General features: G+C 45.8%; 2 protein-coding genes across 2 annotated transcripts; one reads left to right on the forward strand and one right to left on the reverse strand.

Annotated features, from left to right (window-relative positions):
* The first annotated feature begins 993 nt into the window (after positions 1-993).
* LOC137600077 (aly/REF export factor 2-like) lies at positions 994-5,354 on the forward strand. The gene is made up of 5 exons (XM_068321460.1): positions 994-1,298; positions 2,773-2,910; positions 2,985-3,132; positions 4,191-4,257; positions 4,349-5,354. Exons 1-5 carry the CDS (start codon positions 1,116-1,118, stop codon positions 4,512-4,514), a joined length of 702 nt encoding a protein of 233 aa, XP_068177561.1. The 5' UTR covers positions 994-1,115; the 3' UTR covers positions 4,515-5,354.
* A 4,013-nt stretch (positions 5,355-9,367) lies between these two features.
* On the reverse strand, positions 9,368-14,893 carry LOC137600048 (zinc finger protein 260-like). Its single transcript, XM_068321406.1, has 2 exons — positions 13,905-14,893; positions 9,368-10,928 (listed from the first exon to the last, which is right to left on the reverse strand). The coding sequence occupies exons 1-2, from the start codon at positions 14,074-14,076 to the stop codon at positions 9,502-9,504; spliced, it is 1,599 nt and encodes a 532-aa protein (XP_068177507.1). The 5' UTR covers positions 14,077-14,893; the 3' UTR covers positions 9,368-9,501.
* Between the last annotated feature and the right edge of the window lie 4,028 nt (positions 14,894-18,921).

Here is an 18,921-nt window from a genome sequence, read left to right on the forward strand (position 1 = left end):
TAGCATCCCACAGATGATGGACCAACGGTCAATGCCTACAACCCACCGCTCCTGATGGTAGCGCGGAGGGCGTTATCCTGCTGAAAGATGCCACTGCCATCAGCGAATGCTTCCGTGAAAGGGTGAATCTGGTGTGCAACAGCAGCAGTGTAGGGGGTGAATGTTCCACGTGGATGCAGGACCCGGGGCTCCTCAGCAGAACGCTGCCCAAAGCGCCACCCTGCCTGCACCTCCTCCCATAGTGCACCTTGGTGCTGTGCTCCATAGGTAGGTCCCCAGCGTGAACGTCCTGACCGATCTGCAGCCAGTTGGTTCACTACTTCTGATTCTGACCACTGCAGGCCCACATCAGCCCATAATAGCTGCAGCTGTTGTTGAGACAGTGTGCCCTATGTCAGACTCAATAAATCCTGACGCTTGTCTGTTGTGCTTCTGAGAGCAAAGACGCAGAAATACCAGGTGTCCCAGGAAAAAAAAGTCGCCACTTTCAAATAAATTCACTGGAATTAATAACTAGTTAGATGCGGTTAGCTCAATGCTAACATAATATAGACAATCCCATTGACGGGCTAGCGCGTTAGCATTTTTAGCGCGATACCTTCCCAGAAGGTATTCTAAAGAACGACAGGTCCTTGTCTTCGCGTCTTTTTGCTGTTCTGTTGACACAACCGTTCACCTCACAGGTAATCATGATACTTTTGGTGTAAATCGCGTCTAGAGCTGCATTGTTTCTTATGGCTGTCAAGCTTTTGGGCGGAAGTGACGTATGACGCCCACGTGACCACTGGATGCGGAAGCTGCTGCGGCGAAGATTTTAAGCTTTTTTGACCAAACGGATGATGCTACACACATAAAATTTATATTTTCTTCTATGTTTCATAATGATGAATAACATATGTGTCACTTAAAATTAACTTTACAGTCCCTTTAAGGAAGACTGGTATAAAACGAACGACAGCTCGGTCCTACTGGCTTTAGTTGTTTTTCACCGACATGTCCAGTAGGTGGCGGTAGGGACGCGAAGAGCCACTTGCCACAAGCCCAAGAAGAAGAGGAGGAGGAGGCGGGAAGAGGAAGAGAAGCAGAAGTGGTTCGTAGAAGCTCAGAGGTCCAGCATGGTCGATAAGATGGATATGTCCCTGGACGACATCATCAGGCTCAACAAGAAGGGGGGCGGCAGCCGCGGGGAGGGATCGTACCGGCCGAGGGAGCCCTCCGGCCGGGCCGGCGGGTCGTCCAGGGGCCGGCGGACCGATTTCACCCGGCAGAGAGATTACAGACCCTCCCCGTACACCCGGGTAGGAAACGAGCAGCCGAACGGGAGTGACGTCACACCGGAAACGAGTCCGTCACATGTGCAGAAACTTCAAGAATTACAGGATGATGCTAATGTGGCTAACAGGAAAGCTAACAGCTGGTCGGTGTCCTCCGGTTCTGTGAAAGCTGGGAGCATCCAGCCACATGTCCACCGGGGACAGACGGGCACCGGCGGGTTAGGGGGTTGGGGTTGGGTTAGGGGTTAGTGCCAGGGTAAGGGGGTTGGGTTAGGGGTTAGTGCTAGGGTAAGGGGTTTGGGTTAGGGGTTAGTGCTAGGGTAAGGGGTTTGGGTTAGGGGTTAGTGCTAGGGTAAGGGGGTTGGGTTAGGGGTTAGTGCTAGGGTAAGGGGGTTGGGTTAGGGGTTAGTGCTAGGCGTTCGGGTTGAGTGAGGGGTTAGTGCTCGGGGTTGAGGGTTTGGGTTGGGTTAAAGGTTAGTGCTAGGGGTTCGGGTTGAGTAAGGGGTTTGTGCTGGGGGTTCGGGTTGGGTTAGTGCAAGGGGTTCGGGTTGGTGGTTTGGGTTGAGTTAGGGGTTGGCTGGGCTTGCGCTAGCCATTCGCCACTTCGCCATAGGCGAAGTAAATTCCAAATTGGCTACAAGGTTTTCAGACCGTGTAGCCACAGTGGCGTTCTTATTTTTACAGAAAAAAGGCTAAAACTTACAACTTTTTCGCTCGCTAGTGCTGCTATTTCCGCATGCCGACAGAATTTAGTCGAGGTGACCTGATCATTAAATATGCACTCGAGTCATGACCTCCTCTCGTCCAATGAAAAACAAAAAGATTCTATTTTTACAAGCTAAACCCGCGAATTGGTGTAAGACAAGGAGAGGACGATCGATCTAAATAAATTAAGAATCCAACTAAAGGTCAATGAAAGATATTATCAATACTTGTTTGTAGTCTTAGACTTTTGATCCCTATGACCAGCAGAAATAACCAGTGATGCATGTAAATGTGTATTCACCTCGCTAGCTATAATAGCAAGTAAAACTAACAGTAAACATTGAGTAATATTTTCTATGACTGTATCTTCACAGAGTGAATGGAAGTTTTCAGTGGTTGAATCTCACATTCATTCCTGCATAAAGTAGGACAGAAATAAAGAGAGTTCAGCTTGAACTGTTGGCTTTAGTGTATTTTTGTAGGTAAACTGAACAGAAGATTTTGCCCTCAGAATGCACCAGAATGCAGGAAAACAACCCCGCTTTCTAAAATATTTCCCAGGGGAGGACCCCCGGATCCCCCCATTGGAGGGGGTAACCCCCCCCACACACACACTCCACAACAAGGGTGGTTTTACACCCCCCGGCAATTGAAAACTTGCATTCACTATGTGAAAATACAGTCATACAAAATATTACTCAATGTTTACTTGGAAGTTTTACTTGCTATTATGGACACATGGAACCTGTGTGATTGCGGGTGTGATTGGTGTTTTCTTCTCATGTCTTCGCAGCCCAGAGATTTACCGGACAAATGGTCACATGACATGTTTGAGGAGCACAGTGGCGAACGCCGAGGAGACAGCGCAGAAACGAGCGGCGAGCTTCTGGTCTCCAATCTGGACTACGGTGTCTCTGACTCGGATTTGAAGGTGGTGATCTGAAGCTGTTCTTCTCCTTAGCATCAGGTTGTTGAACCGTCTGATGACCCTAGTTTTCTCTCCAGGAGCTGTTTGAAGAATTTGGTGCATTGAGGAAAGTCTCTGTGCACTACGATCACTCTGGTCGCAGCACAGGAAGTGCCGACGTTCACTTTGAAAGTATGGCCGACGCCCTGAAGGCCATGAAGCACTACAACGGTGTGCCGCTGGATGGTAAGGTTCAGTTCCCATGGTGCACGCGTTCTGGTGCTGCTTCACGTGCTGTTGGGTGTGTGTGTGTGTGTGTATATATAAGTCTAGTATCACTCATTTCTTAGAACCAGGAGTCTTCAGAAAGAAAAAAAAGCATAGTCAATACTATCAAAGAGGGTCGTTGAAATGCGAGTTTCACCGAGCCTTTGTTTACTAATGAGGGTCATTAGCATGAGAGACATCACTTGGGTAATCTGGGTTGATCTGGGTTAATCTGGGTTAATCAACTGAGTCGTTCTTTTAGGAAGTTTCAACGGACCTGAATGTAAATAAGTGACAGATGATGTCTCAGAACCCCCTCCCGTTCAACCCCCCCCCCCTGCAATGTTGAGACTCCCCCTGTTCACACCACCTCCCCTGTCCAGACCCCTCCAGTCAGAGATGGCATCTCCACTTTGATGTTATTCCGGCTGACTCGGTGTTTGAGTTCCCAGCAGGAAGGAAATTCCTGGGGAGACGTAACGCTGAACGCTCTGTGCCGGATCCTAACTGGGTGGGGGTCGGGGTGGGGGTGTAGAAGGAGGTCAGGGAGCTGTTTGGTGTGGCCATGTGTGGATTTCAACTTGAGGACATGCCTGCCATGATTGAGAACTGGTTGGATGAGAGTGGGGTTAGGGTGGGGGTGTGGGGGGGTGGTTGGATGCGGGGGGGGTAGGTTAGGGTGCTGGGCGCCCTGGTAGGGCCCCCCCTTACCATAAGGGTGTGCTGGGCGCGCTGGCAGGAGCCCCTTCCCGAAGGGGGGGCCAGCTTTGGCTTTTGTGGCCCAGTGTGGATTTGGTGATGGAGGACGTGGGCTTTCGTTGATCATCCCCTGCTATGACCAGGAAAGGGAATTCAGGTGAACTGATGGGTGGGACTTTGTTGTGTGTGGAGGTGTGACCCTCGTGAAATGTTTAACACACTTCAGATGCTTCCAGTCTGAACGAAGTCGAATGATGAGAATTCCATCATTTCACTGGATTCATTTCTTGATGTCCTCGTGGACCAAAGCGCCGCAGAAAAAAAGTCTTCTTTTTCAGGGCTCCCCATGAAAATCCAACGCCTCACCTCAGAGGGCAGCCCACAGACTGGCCTATCCACAAAAAGGTACGTGTCCGTCTTTCCTGGCAGACAGTTATCAGTGCTGAGTTGACAACACAGGTTGTAATCGGAGCACGCTTGATGTTCTTGTTCTCAGGGGCTTTGACCGGAGCAGGCTCGGACAGCCCCGGTTTGACCAGAAGAAAAGGGGGCCAGGAGGCCGAGGGCTCGGGTTCCGAGGTCGGGGGAGAGGAAGTCGATCTCAGATCACCGCAGAGGAGCTGGACGCCCAGTTGGATGCGTACAACGCCAAGGTGGCATGAAACTCCATATTGTGAGCAGGTTGGTGGAGTATCTGATGACTCCATCTCTGATTGCACCTGCAGATGGACACCAGTAGGAACGTGCTGTGTCGATCGTTAATTATTCTGATTGATCAGCTCTGCGTAACATGATCCCATTAAAACACAAATGTAAAGACATTTTATATTAAGGACCAATACATTCTTTTGATTTTAACATTTCTGTTTCGAGGTGACAGCTCCTGGGTTCTTTTCTGAATGTGTGGACTTTTTTGTGTTTTCATATAAATGGCATGACGGACTGTGAAACACCGAGTCAAACCTGTATACCCGACACACGGGCAACGTTTGTACATCAATCTTTTTCTTTTCCTTTCAGCTTTTTCTGTTTGTACATCAATAACGGTTTGAATTGGATTTCTGGTGTGGTTTTTTTTTCCATAAATACCATCATCGTAGACATTATGTGCTATCGCTGTTGATGGTCAGGGTACGATTTGTTGTGGGGCAGTGGTGGAGCACTCCCCGCCCTCTGGTTTCTTCATCTCAACATCTGCTGAATTAATTTTCTCCTGGGGGGTTTAGAGGCTAAGTCAAGTTTTAATCCACTGAGGTGTTCCACCACACCGACATGAATGACGCGCTGATGTCACTTCCTGGTCATCAAAAGTTCAAAACGACCTTTATGTTTGATGACTCTGTTACGAAGGAGACGGTGCTGGATTTCAGGCGGGTACCCCCCCTCTACCTCCGCAGCCAAGGACAGGGAGGTGGAGGCGGTAGGAAACTACTAGTACCTGGGAATTAGAGGTAAGATCTTAAGCCCGAGTCCAAGTCAAAATGTCAATAATTACGTTTGGGTTGGGTCGGACTCGGGCTTATCTTTCGCTAACTTTTTTAATAAATGTATAAATATTATGTATCTCAAATGATTTGTGGATATTAAACTAAGGAATACCTTTATAAAATAAGTAAAACAGAGAAGGCACTGCATGGTAATTGCTATTCAATTACTAAACATGAGTTACAGATTATGCACAGGCATCGAGCAATCAGTCCCTTCTGAGCATTTCCTTGTCCGGGTCTGACTGATGCATTCCCTCCAGAGTCCTCACAAATATAAAATTTCAGGTTTGTTTCGGTCTCGGGCCTGCAAATCAAATTAATTGGTCGGGCCGGGTTGGGCTTTAATACCCGCAGGCCTGGGTCTGGTCGGGCTGGATTTTTTTAGTCCCGATCTTTATCTGTCTAATGCAGTTAGACAGCAAACCGGACTGGTCGTTCAATATGGACTGTGTGACTGCTTCTGCTTGGGTCTCCTTTAATCAATCAACCTTAGTTTATAAAGTGCTTAATCACAACAGACATTTCAAAGTGCTTTAACAGACAGAAAAACCCAACTGAACCCCCTAGAGCATAAGAGGTGGGGAAAAACTCCCTTGATGAGGAAGAAACTCCAGGCAGGACCCAGACTCATATGGGTGACCATCCGCCTTGACCGGTTGGGTGGAAAAGAAAAAGAAGATAAGGACAGGGTCATAGAAAGAGAGACAGAGTGTCAGATAGTCCAGATAGAGTCAGTGTCTATGGTTATAGTCAGACCATTTGATGCAGATGCTGAATTGAGGACCAGAAAGTTAGGCTGCGTTCGCCAACTCCTGGGTTGTTGTCTTCAGTACATGTTCCCCATCATCTAGTTGGTAAATTCAAGGCACAATTACAGCTGATTGGATGACTGTATGGTGGAAGGAAGAGGAAAGGTAGCAGGACCCCAGCAGATGGATAGATGAGGGTTGGTACTGGTGGGATGGAAGGAGCAGGTCCACAGAGGATGGGTGGACAAGGGGTGAACCTGAGAAAACCTGTGAGGACATAGAGCAGAGACTCCAGGAAAGAAGTTGGGTTAGTAAAGGTATGAATGGAGACTAGAAGAGAGGTCAGCGGAGGAAGATTTTCAGCTAAAATGAAAGGAAAGGTGTACAAACCTGTGGTGAGACCAGCGATGTTGTTTGGTCTAGAGACAGTGTCACTGAGGAAGAGACAGAGCTGGAGGTAGCAGAGATGAAGATGCTGAGGTTCTCTCTGGGAGTGACCAGGAAGGATAGGATCAGGAATGAGTACATCAGAGGTACAGCACATGTTAGAGGTTCTAGAGATAAAGTCAGAGAGGCCAGACTGAGATGGTTTGGACATGTCCAGAGGAGAGATAGTGAATATATTGGTAGAAGGATGCTGAGTTTTGAACTGCCAGGCAGGAGGCCTAGAGGAAGACCAAAGAGGAGGTTTATGGATGTAGTGAAAGAGGACATGAAGGTAGTTGGTGTGAGAGAAGAGGATGAGAAGACAGGGTTAGATGGAGGACACTGATTCGCTGTTGCGAATGATTTTTATATTTCAAAACCATTAATATCTTTGGGGCCAGGGTAGGCAATATTTAATGTTATTTAAAGCTAATGGCTAAAGATAAACAAGTTTGAAAGAATTGTATTCTATGTGGTGTCACTCAGGCACGCCTGAGAATGTCTGAGGTCGCTAAAGTTGATGTCAGACCAAGCAGTTTTCACTGGGCCCCTCACAAATTTCAGCAGCAATGAGATTTTTCGCCTGCGGTGCATTGGTGTTGTGCCCGGAGTGTCCACCGCCTCTCTATCATCTATGGCCGTCCATAAAGAAACTAACAAATATTCAAGTGTCAAGTATGTTTATCGGCGCATCTTCCCGTTGCAGGTACACACCCCCCGGATAGAAAAAGTTGCGGATACAGCGTCCACACAACGCAGACCCGGTGTTTTTAGAAAGTTGCGTTTTCCTCCCGGATATCGGCGTTGTTGTGTGGACGGGAGGCATGACAAGAAAAAACTTGCGTTTTAAGAAAGATTCGGTGCCGTTTGGGTGGGGCCTGAGGTTTGACCTGAGCTTAAGTAGGTGGAGCCTGATTGGAGATGGGAAACAGGTGGCTGCAGCAACACAGGTGACAGGAATGAGTGGATTGAAGCCATGTCGATTTGTAGCTGGGTATTTTTACAGTTTTTCTCGAGACACAATGACCACAACATGTAACTCATGCACCAGCCCCCTGAACCATTTCTGCTAAACTACAAACACAATTTCTGCTTTGCACTGAAATTCTAATTGTAAAACACACTTTTTTCACAACATTACACACAATTCTCTTCATTAGACACAATTTTCATGAAGAAAATCTCGTTTTCACAAGGAACACACTGTCATTCATAATTCTAAACTTAATTGTCCTACTATGTGCATGGACTCACCACATCAGCAAACACTTGCCACAGTGTTACAATTAGCAATCACAGCTTTAGCATAAAAGGGCAACAGGTGAGCTTGTCTGTTTTGGAACAGTGGATGCCAACAGAGGCAGAGCCAGAGGAGTGAGAATAAGAGGGGGAGGATGAGGACTGTAAACCGAATATTTTTCTCCTCCGCTTAGGAAACAATCAAATCCACACAACTTCATTATTGGGTCTTGGGTCTGACTCGAGGAACGTGTCTTCGACGTGGAACGTTTATCTGTCGGAAAGTAGCTGACCTTAATTTGTGTTCAATGTGAAAGAACAGCACTTGGGCTTGCAAAAATAAGACATGAAATAAAAGGCCTGGACCATTTTTACTGCCAACATAGTTTTTGAAGAGACCAATTTCTAAATGTAAACACACATACTGAATAAAAAAGTCTGACCTTTTAGACGGCTGGAGCTCACTGTAAGTACACCTCACACGGAACAAAAAGATTGGTTCTACTTTGTCGTCGATGTCGTGCTGATTTGCTGTTCAGACTTCCGTTAGCCTGGTCTCCCCCGAGCCGAGGCAGGAATCCGCTGGCCGCGTGAGAACTCACTCCACGAGGACTTTCAAGTCCCCTTTGGAGACGTATGCACGTTCTCTGCTTCCTTATCCCGACTTGGTGGTTCACAAGTATGTAGGAATCTGGCTCCAAGGACCAAGTAGGATGTCAGAGTTAAGCCCCAGACATCCTGTAAGAAACAATCAGACATGCACACAGACACAGGCAGACACAAGTTTTTCTACTGCAGGCGAGACACCAGCAGACCCAGTGCAGTGTGATCACCTCTCCAGATTGCTGGTATCTCTTGCAGTGTTTTATTTAATAGATGAAGTAGGAGGTTACATGTTTTACATACGGATCATCAAACAAGAAAATCATCACAGGTGTAATAGGAACCTCAAGTTATATGTGATTGGTTAACTATCATATATTTGAGTGATTAACAATGAAATCCTGAAAGAATAATGAAGCAATGATAATAAAGACTGAATTCTTCAATCACACATTCACTGAACCCTAGATAATCAAGTCATTAGAAATAAACAAAATGTTAAACATCAATTTCTAAAGCTGGAAATTCTCATTCCCTCATTATAAACTACATAATTCCATTCAATACGACTCGAAAAAGAACTATTTGACCCAAATGTGACATTTGATTTGTTCTCAGTTTGAAAGTTGAGTAAACGTGAGAAAATATTTAATGACGATGAATGTAAGGTAACTACCCACCCACAAAAAATTCCAATAAATTTGTTGACTTCCGCTTGTTGTAACCCAGAAGAACCTACGACTAGGAGGTCATCCAAGGTTATTTTTGTCACAGGAGCTGACAGTACGGATCCGAAATTTGACTGTTTCAAATCGATAGAAAGGGAAAATCTATTTTCATTCATTCCATATCAAAAAAAATTTGGCGACAGAATTACTTTAGTTCGACTTAAGAGCAAATGTACTTCCACAGATTCATCTATATTGTGTCTTAGGATTAAACTGCACAGGAGGCTTTAGGACAGAACATTTCCTTTTGTTTCAAAGTGGATGGTTCTGAGACATATTGGTTGGTGAACGATACAGAAAGAACAGAATATTACCTGTACATTCCTAAACAATGGAAATTTACCACAACAGGGTGGACACGTTTGTGTCACAAACATACCTGAAACGTTCTCCTCTAATGCAAAACTGTAAGGCTTCTCACTCCGTGTGGATTCTCATGTGGCGAGTTAAGTTTGCTTTCTGTGGGAAATGTTTGCCACATGTTTTACAACCATAGGGCTTCTCTCCTGTGTGGGATCTCATGTGTTTTGTCAAGTCGCCATGCATTGTAAAACTGTTGCCACATGTGTTACAAACATAAGGCCTCTCACCTGTGTGGGTTCTCATGTGGCGAGTCAAATTTATTTTCTGTGTGAAATGTTTGCCACAAGTTTTACAACCATGGGGCTTCTCTCCTGTGTGGAATCTCATGTGGATAGTCAAGCTTTTTTTGTGTGTGAAATGTTTGCCGCATGTTTTACAACCATAAGGCTTCTCCCCTGTGTGGATTCTGAAGTGGTCAGTCAAGTGTCCTTTCTGTATGAAACGTTTGCCACATATTTTACAACCATAAGGCCTTTCCACTGTGTGGACTGTCATGTGTGTTCTCAACGCTCTATTGTCGATAAAATCTTTCCCACACGTTTGACACCTGCAAGGCTTCTGAACTGCGTGGATACTCATGTGGCAAGTCAAGGAAGTTTTCCATGTGAAAAATTTCCCACACGTTTTACAACCATACGGCTTCTCACCTGTGTGGATTCTGGTGTGTCTTATCAACTCAAAGTTTGACTTAAAACATTTCCCACATGTTTCACAGTTGTGAAGGTTCTCTCCAGTGTGGATTTTCATGTGGTCATTCAAAGTGCTGCGTCTGACATAACCCCTCTGACATATTGTACAAACATATGGCTTCTTCCTGGTATTACTTGTTCCCTGGGACTGAAACTGAGCCTCAGTCTCAACATCTGTTCTGCTTGTTTCTCCTCTCTCATCACGGCTGACGGACACATGAAAGCTGTTATAGATGATCAGGTAAATGTTTGGTGCTCCCACCACAGAGCCGATAACCGGCAGCTGGACAACAGACTCTGTCTGTGCTGCACCATCTTCAGCTTTCATGAACACAGTCTGATCTCCACTCTGGTCATTTTCCTCATGAGTAGGAGTCAACACAACAGTTTCAGTCTCCTGCTTCAGGACCAGCTGCTCTCCCTTCTGACTGCTGTGGAGAACCTCTGGCTCTTCTTTGAGGTTGAGAACCTCTGGTTCCTCTTTCAGGTTTAGAACCTCTGGTTCCTCTTTGAGGTGGAGAACCTCTGGCTCTTCTTTGAGGTTGAGAACCTCTGGTTCCTCTTTCAGGCGGAGAACCTCTGGCTCCTCTTTGAGGTGGAGAACCTCTGGCTCTTCTTTGAGGTTGAGAACCTCTGGTTCCTCTTTCAGGTGGAGAACCTCTGGCTCCTCTTTGAGGTGGAGAACCTCTGGCTCCTCTTGGTCCACACTGGAGTTCAGCTCCTGGTTCCAGAGCTGCTGGTCAGCAGGAACCTCCACCTCCTCCTCCTTACAGACATGATGCTGTGGACCATCTGGAGGGACAACAACAGGAGAATCATGTTACTATGACTACAAACTAATACTACGACACAAACGCAAACATGTCAGGAAATCAGTTACTGTTGTAAATTCCATCCATCCGTCTTCCACCACTTATCCGTAGTCAGGTCGCGGGGGCAGCAGCTTCAACAGGGAGCCCCAAACTTCCCTTTCCCCCCACATCCACCAGCTCTGACTGGGGGATCCCAAGGCGTTCCCAGGCCAGTGTTGAGATATAATCCCTCCACCTGGTCCTGGGTCTGCCCCAAGGTCTCCTCCCAGCTGGACGTGCCAGAAATACCTCCCTAGGGAAGCGTCCCGGAGGCATCCGCACCAAATGCCCAAACCACCTCAACTGACTCCTTTCCACGCAAAGGACCAGCGACTGTACTCTGAGCCCCTCGCGAACAGCAGTGTTTCTCACCTTATCTCTAAGGGAGACACCAGCTATCTGTCTGAGAAAGACCATTTCAGCCGCTTGTATCCGCGATCTGGTTCTTTGGGTCATGACCCATCGCTCATGACCATAGGTGAGGGTAGGAACGAAGATTGAACGGTAGATGGAGAGCTTTGTCAAAGTTGGCTTTGGGGACGTGGAATGTTGTAAACTCCCTATGTTTTATTACGTTATTGTGTTGTTAATTGTAGTCAGGCACCTATTAGGACAGCTAAGATGCGCTGTGGGTAGTGATGTCTGATTGGCCCCCATGGGACTTTGAACTGTTTCTGACAATTGTCCCAAAAACTGAAAACAATGCCCCATTCATTGAGAACGTGGACGTCCCCTTTGGCAGGGTGTCTGTACTGCAACCACACAACGATCAATGAGTCCAGGAAACAGCTCTTTGACGTTTCCTGTATTACATATATTTTCTGAATAAAACCGAATATAATCTGATTCAGTGTGTTAATCCTTGCTTGTTACATTGTAGCCAAATATGACAGGAAATTGTTTTATGATCATTGGTCCTTGCAGGGTTCAATAAAGCATTAAGAGATATAGATTACCGGTACATGTTCACATATGTATATTTAATATGAATATATACATGTGTGTTCGTGTGTGAGTTACATAGTCCATTAATGTCACTGTAAAAAAACAAGGTCTATGTTGAGAGATAAAAGTCTGAATCCTGTAACGTCATCACAGCAGCACCACCGGCTACATTGTCACGTCTGGATCGGTAACGCCTCAACATTGATGACGTGTTATTACTGTACGTCAGGTGCTGGAACAAAGCAAACACTTCACCTGCAAATTAAAAATGACGTGTGTGGTTTATTATTTTCTACTGTGTGACCAACAGAGCCTGAAAATAAGTTTCTCAGAAATTAAAATCTACTTTGTTCGACGGCACCAGTTCTGAATGTTGCCATACTTGGGATTTCTCTGGTTTAGAGGTAAGATCTGACGGTATTAAAGCCCAACTCGACCCGACCCGAACGTAATTATTGACATTTTGAGCCAGAACTGACCCGAATTTCGGGCTTGGATTCGGGCTTAAGATCTTACCTCTACCTGCTCAATTGGGCGCGTTCCTGAAGCCGCTGCCCGTCACTCTGCCTCCCTATGTGTGATGTTTGACGTGTACTAACGCTAACTGCATGCTTACAGGCCCCCCTGTGTGCTGTGTTTCACGGGGCCTGTGTATACACTGACTGCCGTTAAAAACTAACACAAAGACCATATAAAAATATACCTGAGTGACTGTGTAATTTCCCTCCGGGGATTAATAAAGTGTACTTCTTCTTACCTTCAGCGCGTACGATCGGAAAGGTAAGGTGACAGGAGATACAGCTGACGCACGGAGGGAACGGAGCAGGTGTTGTAGATGAATGTTCCTCATACAGCGCCTTCTGTTTTACCTAAATTATTTATTTTATAAGGGTATTCCTTAGTTTAATACCCATAGATCGTTTGAGAGACATTATATATATATATATATTTATTTAAAAAGTTCAGGCCGGATCTTAAGCCTGAACCCGAGTCCAAAAAAAATCCGACCCGACTCGAGCCCGACGGTGTTAAAGCCCGACCCGACCCGAGTTTCAGGTCGGGTCGGCCCCGAACTCGGGTTCGGGCACAAGATCTAACCTCTACTCCGGTTGGATCCATTGTAAAGTAATTACGACGCAAACTGTTAGCAATCAGAACGCTAATGTGATCAATACGAGGAATATTGACACGATTGGCAGCGCACCGCACTGGTGAATGGAGCGTCAGTGTGTCACCTGGTGTCATCAGTCACGTGGTTTATTCATGTTTGAAGCAGGCTCCGGAGCAGTGTTTCACATGGGAACGCCCACCGGGTCCGGGGAGCCAATTGGAGCGCTTCCAATTGGCAGATATCCCTACCTGTGGGGTCCTAGCGACGTTGTTAGCCGCATACCGCGAGTTAGCGATAAATGACAAACGGAGGCAGTTTTTCCGTCCGAACCGAGTTGTTCCCAGTCGAGAGTTCAGTTCTGTGATGCTGAAAGTTAGTAATTAAATACAAAAAATCTCAAGTGTTTCCTTGTGTCGCCGCTCCGACCGGGGGGACCGCCGCTCCGACCGGAGGGACCGCCGCTCCGACCGGGGGGACCGCCGCTCCGACCGGAGGGACCGCCGCTCCGACCGGGGGGACCGCCGCTCCGACCGGAGGGACCGCCGGTCCGACCGGGGGACCGCCGGTCCGACCGGGGTGACCGCCGGTCCGACCGGGGTGACCGCCGGTCCGACCGGGGGGACCGCCGCTCCGACCGGGGGACCGCCGGTCCGACCGGGGGACCGCCGCTCCGACCGGGGTGACCGCCGGTCCGACCGGAGGGACCGCCGGTCCGACCGGGGGACCGCCGGTCCGACCGGGGTGACCGCCGGTCCGACCGGGGGGACCGCCGGTCCGACCGGGGGGACCGCCGGTCCGACCGGGGGGACCGCCGGTCCGACCGGGGGGACCGCCGCTCCGACCGGGGGTCGGGTGGGGTACCTATCCTGTGGAGCTTCAGTCGGGCTCTCAGGCAGAGCTCCAGCAGTCGGCGTTGATGAATTCTCTCTTCTTCGTTCTTGACGGTAGTTTTTCCTGAAGCTCCACAAACTTGGTCTCCAGCAGCTCCTAGTCCATCTATCACTACACCCCCCAGAGAGTCTAGTGAGGACATTTTGTTGACTTCACCAAACAGCACAAAGATTAAGATAAAACCGACTTCCACTGACTTCAGGAACGAACAAGCTACGCTCCGACACGTATTTGTTTACTTCCGCTTGTTGTCCCCCAGAAAAACGTCCGACCAGGAAGTCGTCCAGGTTTTTGTTCCGCTGTGGATGACGGTATGGATTCAGAGCTCCACGGCTTCACATCGATAGAAAGGAAGAACATACTTGCGGTTCTTTTTCACTCAGGACTGAAAATGATCGTGGACTCTAACTCTTGTTATATCGGGGCGCCAGTAGATCGATCCACATTAAACAAAGTAGTTTAAATCAATCAACTGAGAGGAGGAGGAGGATCAATCATCAAAGGAGTTTAGAAATGCTGTTATGGTGGAAAAAGAATGGTGTGCAAATAGCAAAGCATACATGTGCATTTCTGTTTACTGATGTAATTTGGAATTTCGGCTTTTCCCTTTGCGGTTTGAAGCGTGTCCCGAAACTGCAGTGTCGACCTGCCGCCACTAGGTGGAGCCGACAGCGTCCTTTCACTGGGGGACGACGGAGACGTCTGCAGGTGGGCGGGTCCGCGGTTTCAACCAATCCTGTCCTCGTCTCATCTTCTGGGGGGTGAGGGGAGTGGACATCAAGTTGGATTTCTTCTTTGAGAGACTTTTTCTGAACTGCTGCTCTCTTCAGAATTATTTTCCTCTCTCCCATTGTGAGCAGACTAATGTACACAAATGTCTTCATGCTGACTGAACACCAAGTTAACCTTTTTCATACTGATACAGATTAAAGATAGTATTGATAAATACAAGAAACCGCTGGGTTATAATACAGTGATACCTCTACTTACGAAACAAATAGGTTCCGGAAGAAATTACGTCAGTTAAAATTTCGTAAGTAGAGCAAATGCCCTGATTCATTCCAAGCCCCCCAAATGCCCCTAAATGCTTTATGAAGCATAAAAATGCAACAAAACATGTAACAAGTACATGTTGCAATTAGATTATTACACAATAAATGAGAGTTGTGCATAATGTAAAAAACGAAGAACAGAGTAAAGAATAAAAGTGACGGTCATTAACCTTTTAACTGCTGTCCTCATTGTTTTTTGCCCTCTTTGGTTCATACCCTCTTGCCCCACCATGAACAACAGAGTGAATTCCAGTCCTCCTTCTGAACTTCTCCAACCACCCACACGATGCCTTAAACTCCTTAAACTTCCTTTTGTTTTAATAACGTGGTGATTGTAGATGCATTACGGCCATATTCTTTGGAGAGATCAACCAAACGCATCCCTTTCTCAGGCTTTTCTATGATCTCTTGCTTTGTTTGTACGGACAAAAAAACTCTTTTCTTCGTCTTTTCTTTTCCTCTTTTCTCCGTCTCTTTCTTGGGGTCCATAGTGAATACTCTAAAAGTTAATATATTTACGTAAAACTATCAGAACACCTCACGGGTCGAGGGCTGAATGACGTGGACACTGCATAGACACCTATCTAGCTACACACAGAGGCCCCTCTGAGCCAATGGGATGCCAGGATGCTAGGTAATAGCCAATGGCAGAGCAGCTATGAGAATGTTGCGTTCAGGAACCTGCGGGAGCTGCAAGTATCAGCCGATACTCTATTTTTACATTTCGTAAGTCGAAATTTCTTTCGTAACTAGAGGCAATATTTTCCTGCTGAGAAATTTTGTAAGTAGAAAATTTTGTGTATTATATTCGTAATATTACAGAATATTCTGGGTACAGGAAAAACTGTACTGACGAGAGCTGCAGCGGCGTTTCAAGTACAAACTAGGAAATGGATCACATATCTTTTTTTGGGAGGTGCGAAACGATTGTTTAACTTTGGCCCCTCTGCTCACATACTTTAGTTGTTGGTTTAACTTATCCAACAATCAAGAATGTTGCACGTTGAAAAGATAATTCTTCATTTACATTGAACCAGAAGCGTTCTATGCACTCCAGCTTTGAAGGAAATATTTTGATTAGTTTCTCTCATCTTAACAACAGTTTGCCTTCTATCAAGTAAGTAATACATAGTGATATTTGAGTGATAGGATGTGTAAAGTGACATTAAAATGTTGTTCCTCACTTTGGCCACAAGAGGGTATCAAACGCATCTTCCATCAAGAGCCTTATGAACATTTTATCAGCAATGCAGTTTAACATGTCTTACTAATTGAAATGTATACAATCGTAAAACTGCTTGAAATGCTATATAGCATTAGCCCCTCTCTACCTTCTCGTTAGTGTTTACAAAAGGTAAAATAGATGATTGTTCGTCTGGGTTCGGAAACGAAGACTGACTAAAACTAAAATGTGTAATACGGCTACTGGCCACAGGAGGGCAGGAGCACCGATATGCATTCATTTCCGGTGGTAACTCAAAATAAAAGCATCGATCTAAGAGGAAATGTATTTGCTTCAATTTCAGGAGAAAAGTACGACCAAAAAGTGGTGAAAAGTTTTTAATGTTTTGACATCATTTTTGAATGATTATTACCGTACAAATTAAGACTTGTAGGCAGTTTGAAGTGAATAAATTCTTTAACTGTCAAAATCTATTAGGTTCTTGTGTAAAAGTGTTAAAGTTGTGGGTTAAATTTCCTGGTCAAAACCAAAGAGAAGGTTGCATTGTTTGTAATATTTGAAAAAAAAATGGTGACAAACACGTAGTATTTCCGCAAATTTAAAGTACTTTGGTAGTCCTAACCGGAAGCTATTGACGATCTAGCAACGTGTAACTTTATTTTAATGTTGTTGTAGTAACCCATTACGTCCAGAGGAGGGCATCGCATCTACAGATCCTTCAAGACGATTTGACAGTATTGACGTGTCTTTTGAAATAAGTTTGTTGTGTAGTTTTCCACGGAATAGTTTGTCAAATACGAAGCACAAATGTGTTATTTTGTTTCCATTTTCTCTCTTTTAAAGGTTTTTGTGTGTTTTTTGTGTGTTTACGTCTTTGTCTTTGTGTCGTTTTGTTTTAAAGCTAATACGGCTACTGACAAGAGGACGGCAGTGTCACGGATATGCATTCATTTCCGGTGGTAGCTCAAAATAAAAGCATCAATCTAAGAGTGTCAGGATTCCTGACACTAGAGAGAACAACAATCAAAACACAAGCCACTCTAGTTCTGGTTCTTTCCAAAAATGCACTGACATAAAAAATACTCAGAGACCAAAGTATTTCTTCAACACAGGTTTACTTGTCGACAAGGGGACAAAAAGAAAAAAGTCCAATGAGGAGTGAATCTCCACAGTTTTTCTACATGAAATGCATGTCATTGGTTACATCATAACGGGTGGAGTTGAGAAACATAGTGAAGTTGAGACAGAAAAACATATGAATCAGTTACCACATAAGGATTAAATGTCTACGGCACAGAACACATGTTTTTCTTTAACAGAAGACAGTTCCCATAACAGGACATTGCATGATTTAAGGGAGGGGGTCACTGTGCCCCTAACAACATTTATTTTTGGTGTGACAGTTAACAGATAGCAGAAGAGAAACTGTGAGTGCACAATCAGGACATGAATCAGTCAGGATGTCTTCATCTGTATCAGTTAGAAAAACTTTCCACTGACAACTTGTTTCAAGTTTCAAGTTTCAAGTTTCAAGTTTATTTATTTTTATATAGCCCAGATTCACAAACAAAGTCTCAAAGGGCTTTACAATCTGCACATGGACGATATCCCTCTGACCTTTGTGCACTGCAAGCAGTGCGACCCTCGCATCGGATAAGGAACAACTCCCCCCAAAACCCTTTTAACAGGGGAAAAAATGGATGGGAGAAACCTCAGGAAGACTAGAGGAGGGACCCCTCTTCCAGGAGTGGACAGACGAAGCAATAGATATGACATGTACAGATTAATAACACAGTAATAATAACAGTAACAATAATAAATGTATGACAAAGACACGCTGATCCATCCAGTAGAGCGAGTCATCACCAGCCGATGAAGCACACAGAGGTCACCGATTGCCAAGGATCCACCACTCTGAGGACAGACCAGACAGTGCCTAAGTCATTCAGCTCAAAAAAGTTAAAGTCAAGGTTACTCTGGCAAAACCCCAAAACCACAGCAGAACCAAATGAGGCAGAACCAGCACTCCGCTAGTGGATGGTGAAACAGGACCACTGTACAGCTTGTGCTATCGCCAGCCATGGAAGCAGACAGAGGTAGCCGATTGCCGATGATCCACCACACAAAGGCCTGTGAGAGAGAACAGGAGAAGGAGGGAGAGAGACAGAGAGAACAGGGGGAGAGTGGTGCTAGAGGGACCAGAATAGCAGAGGATTAATGGGAGGCAGGGGCCTAACTAAGAAATCCTATGACTCGTCGGCAGGACTAGGCTAAACCTAAACATTGAGACCGCCACCCCCGATATTACTTATATGTTAGGTCGAACAGATATATTTTGAGGCTAGATTTAAAGACATTTACAGATTCAGACTGTCTAATATTTATAGGGAGGTTATTCCACAAGAAAGGGGCACGATAGGAGAAGGCCCTCTGGCCAGCTGACTTCTTTTTAAATCTAGGAACACACAAGAGACCTGTATTCTGAGAGCGGAGAGCCCTAGTCGGCGTGTAAGGTTTAACCAGATCAGACAGATAGGTTGGAGCAAGCCCATTAAGGCTTTTGTATGTTAATAAGAGTACCTTAAAATCGGATCTAACATGAATCGGGAGCCAGTGTAATGCAGCCAAAACTGGGGTGATATGGTCAAATTTCCTAGTTTTAGTTAATATTCTTGCTGCTGTGTTCTGAACCATCTGAAGGCCCCTAGTTCTAGACCGAGGCAACCCTGATAACAGAACATTACAATAGTCA

Source organism: Antennarius striatus, chromosome 8 (genome assembly GCF_040054535.1).
Source record: "Antennarius striatus isolate MH-2024 chromosome 8, ASM4005453v1, whole genome shotgun sequence".
NCBI classification, from domain to species: Eukaryota; Metazoa; Chordata; class Actinopteri; order Lophiiformes; family Antennariidae; genus Antennarius; species Antennarius striatus.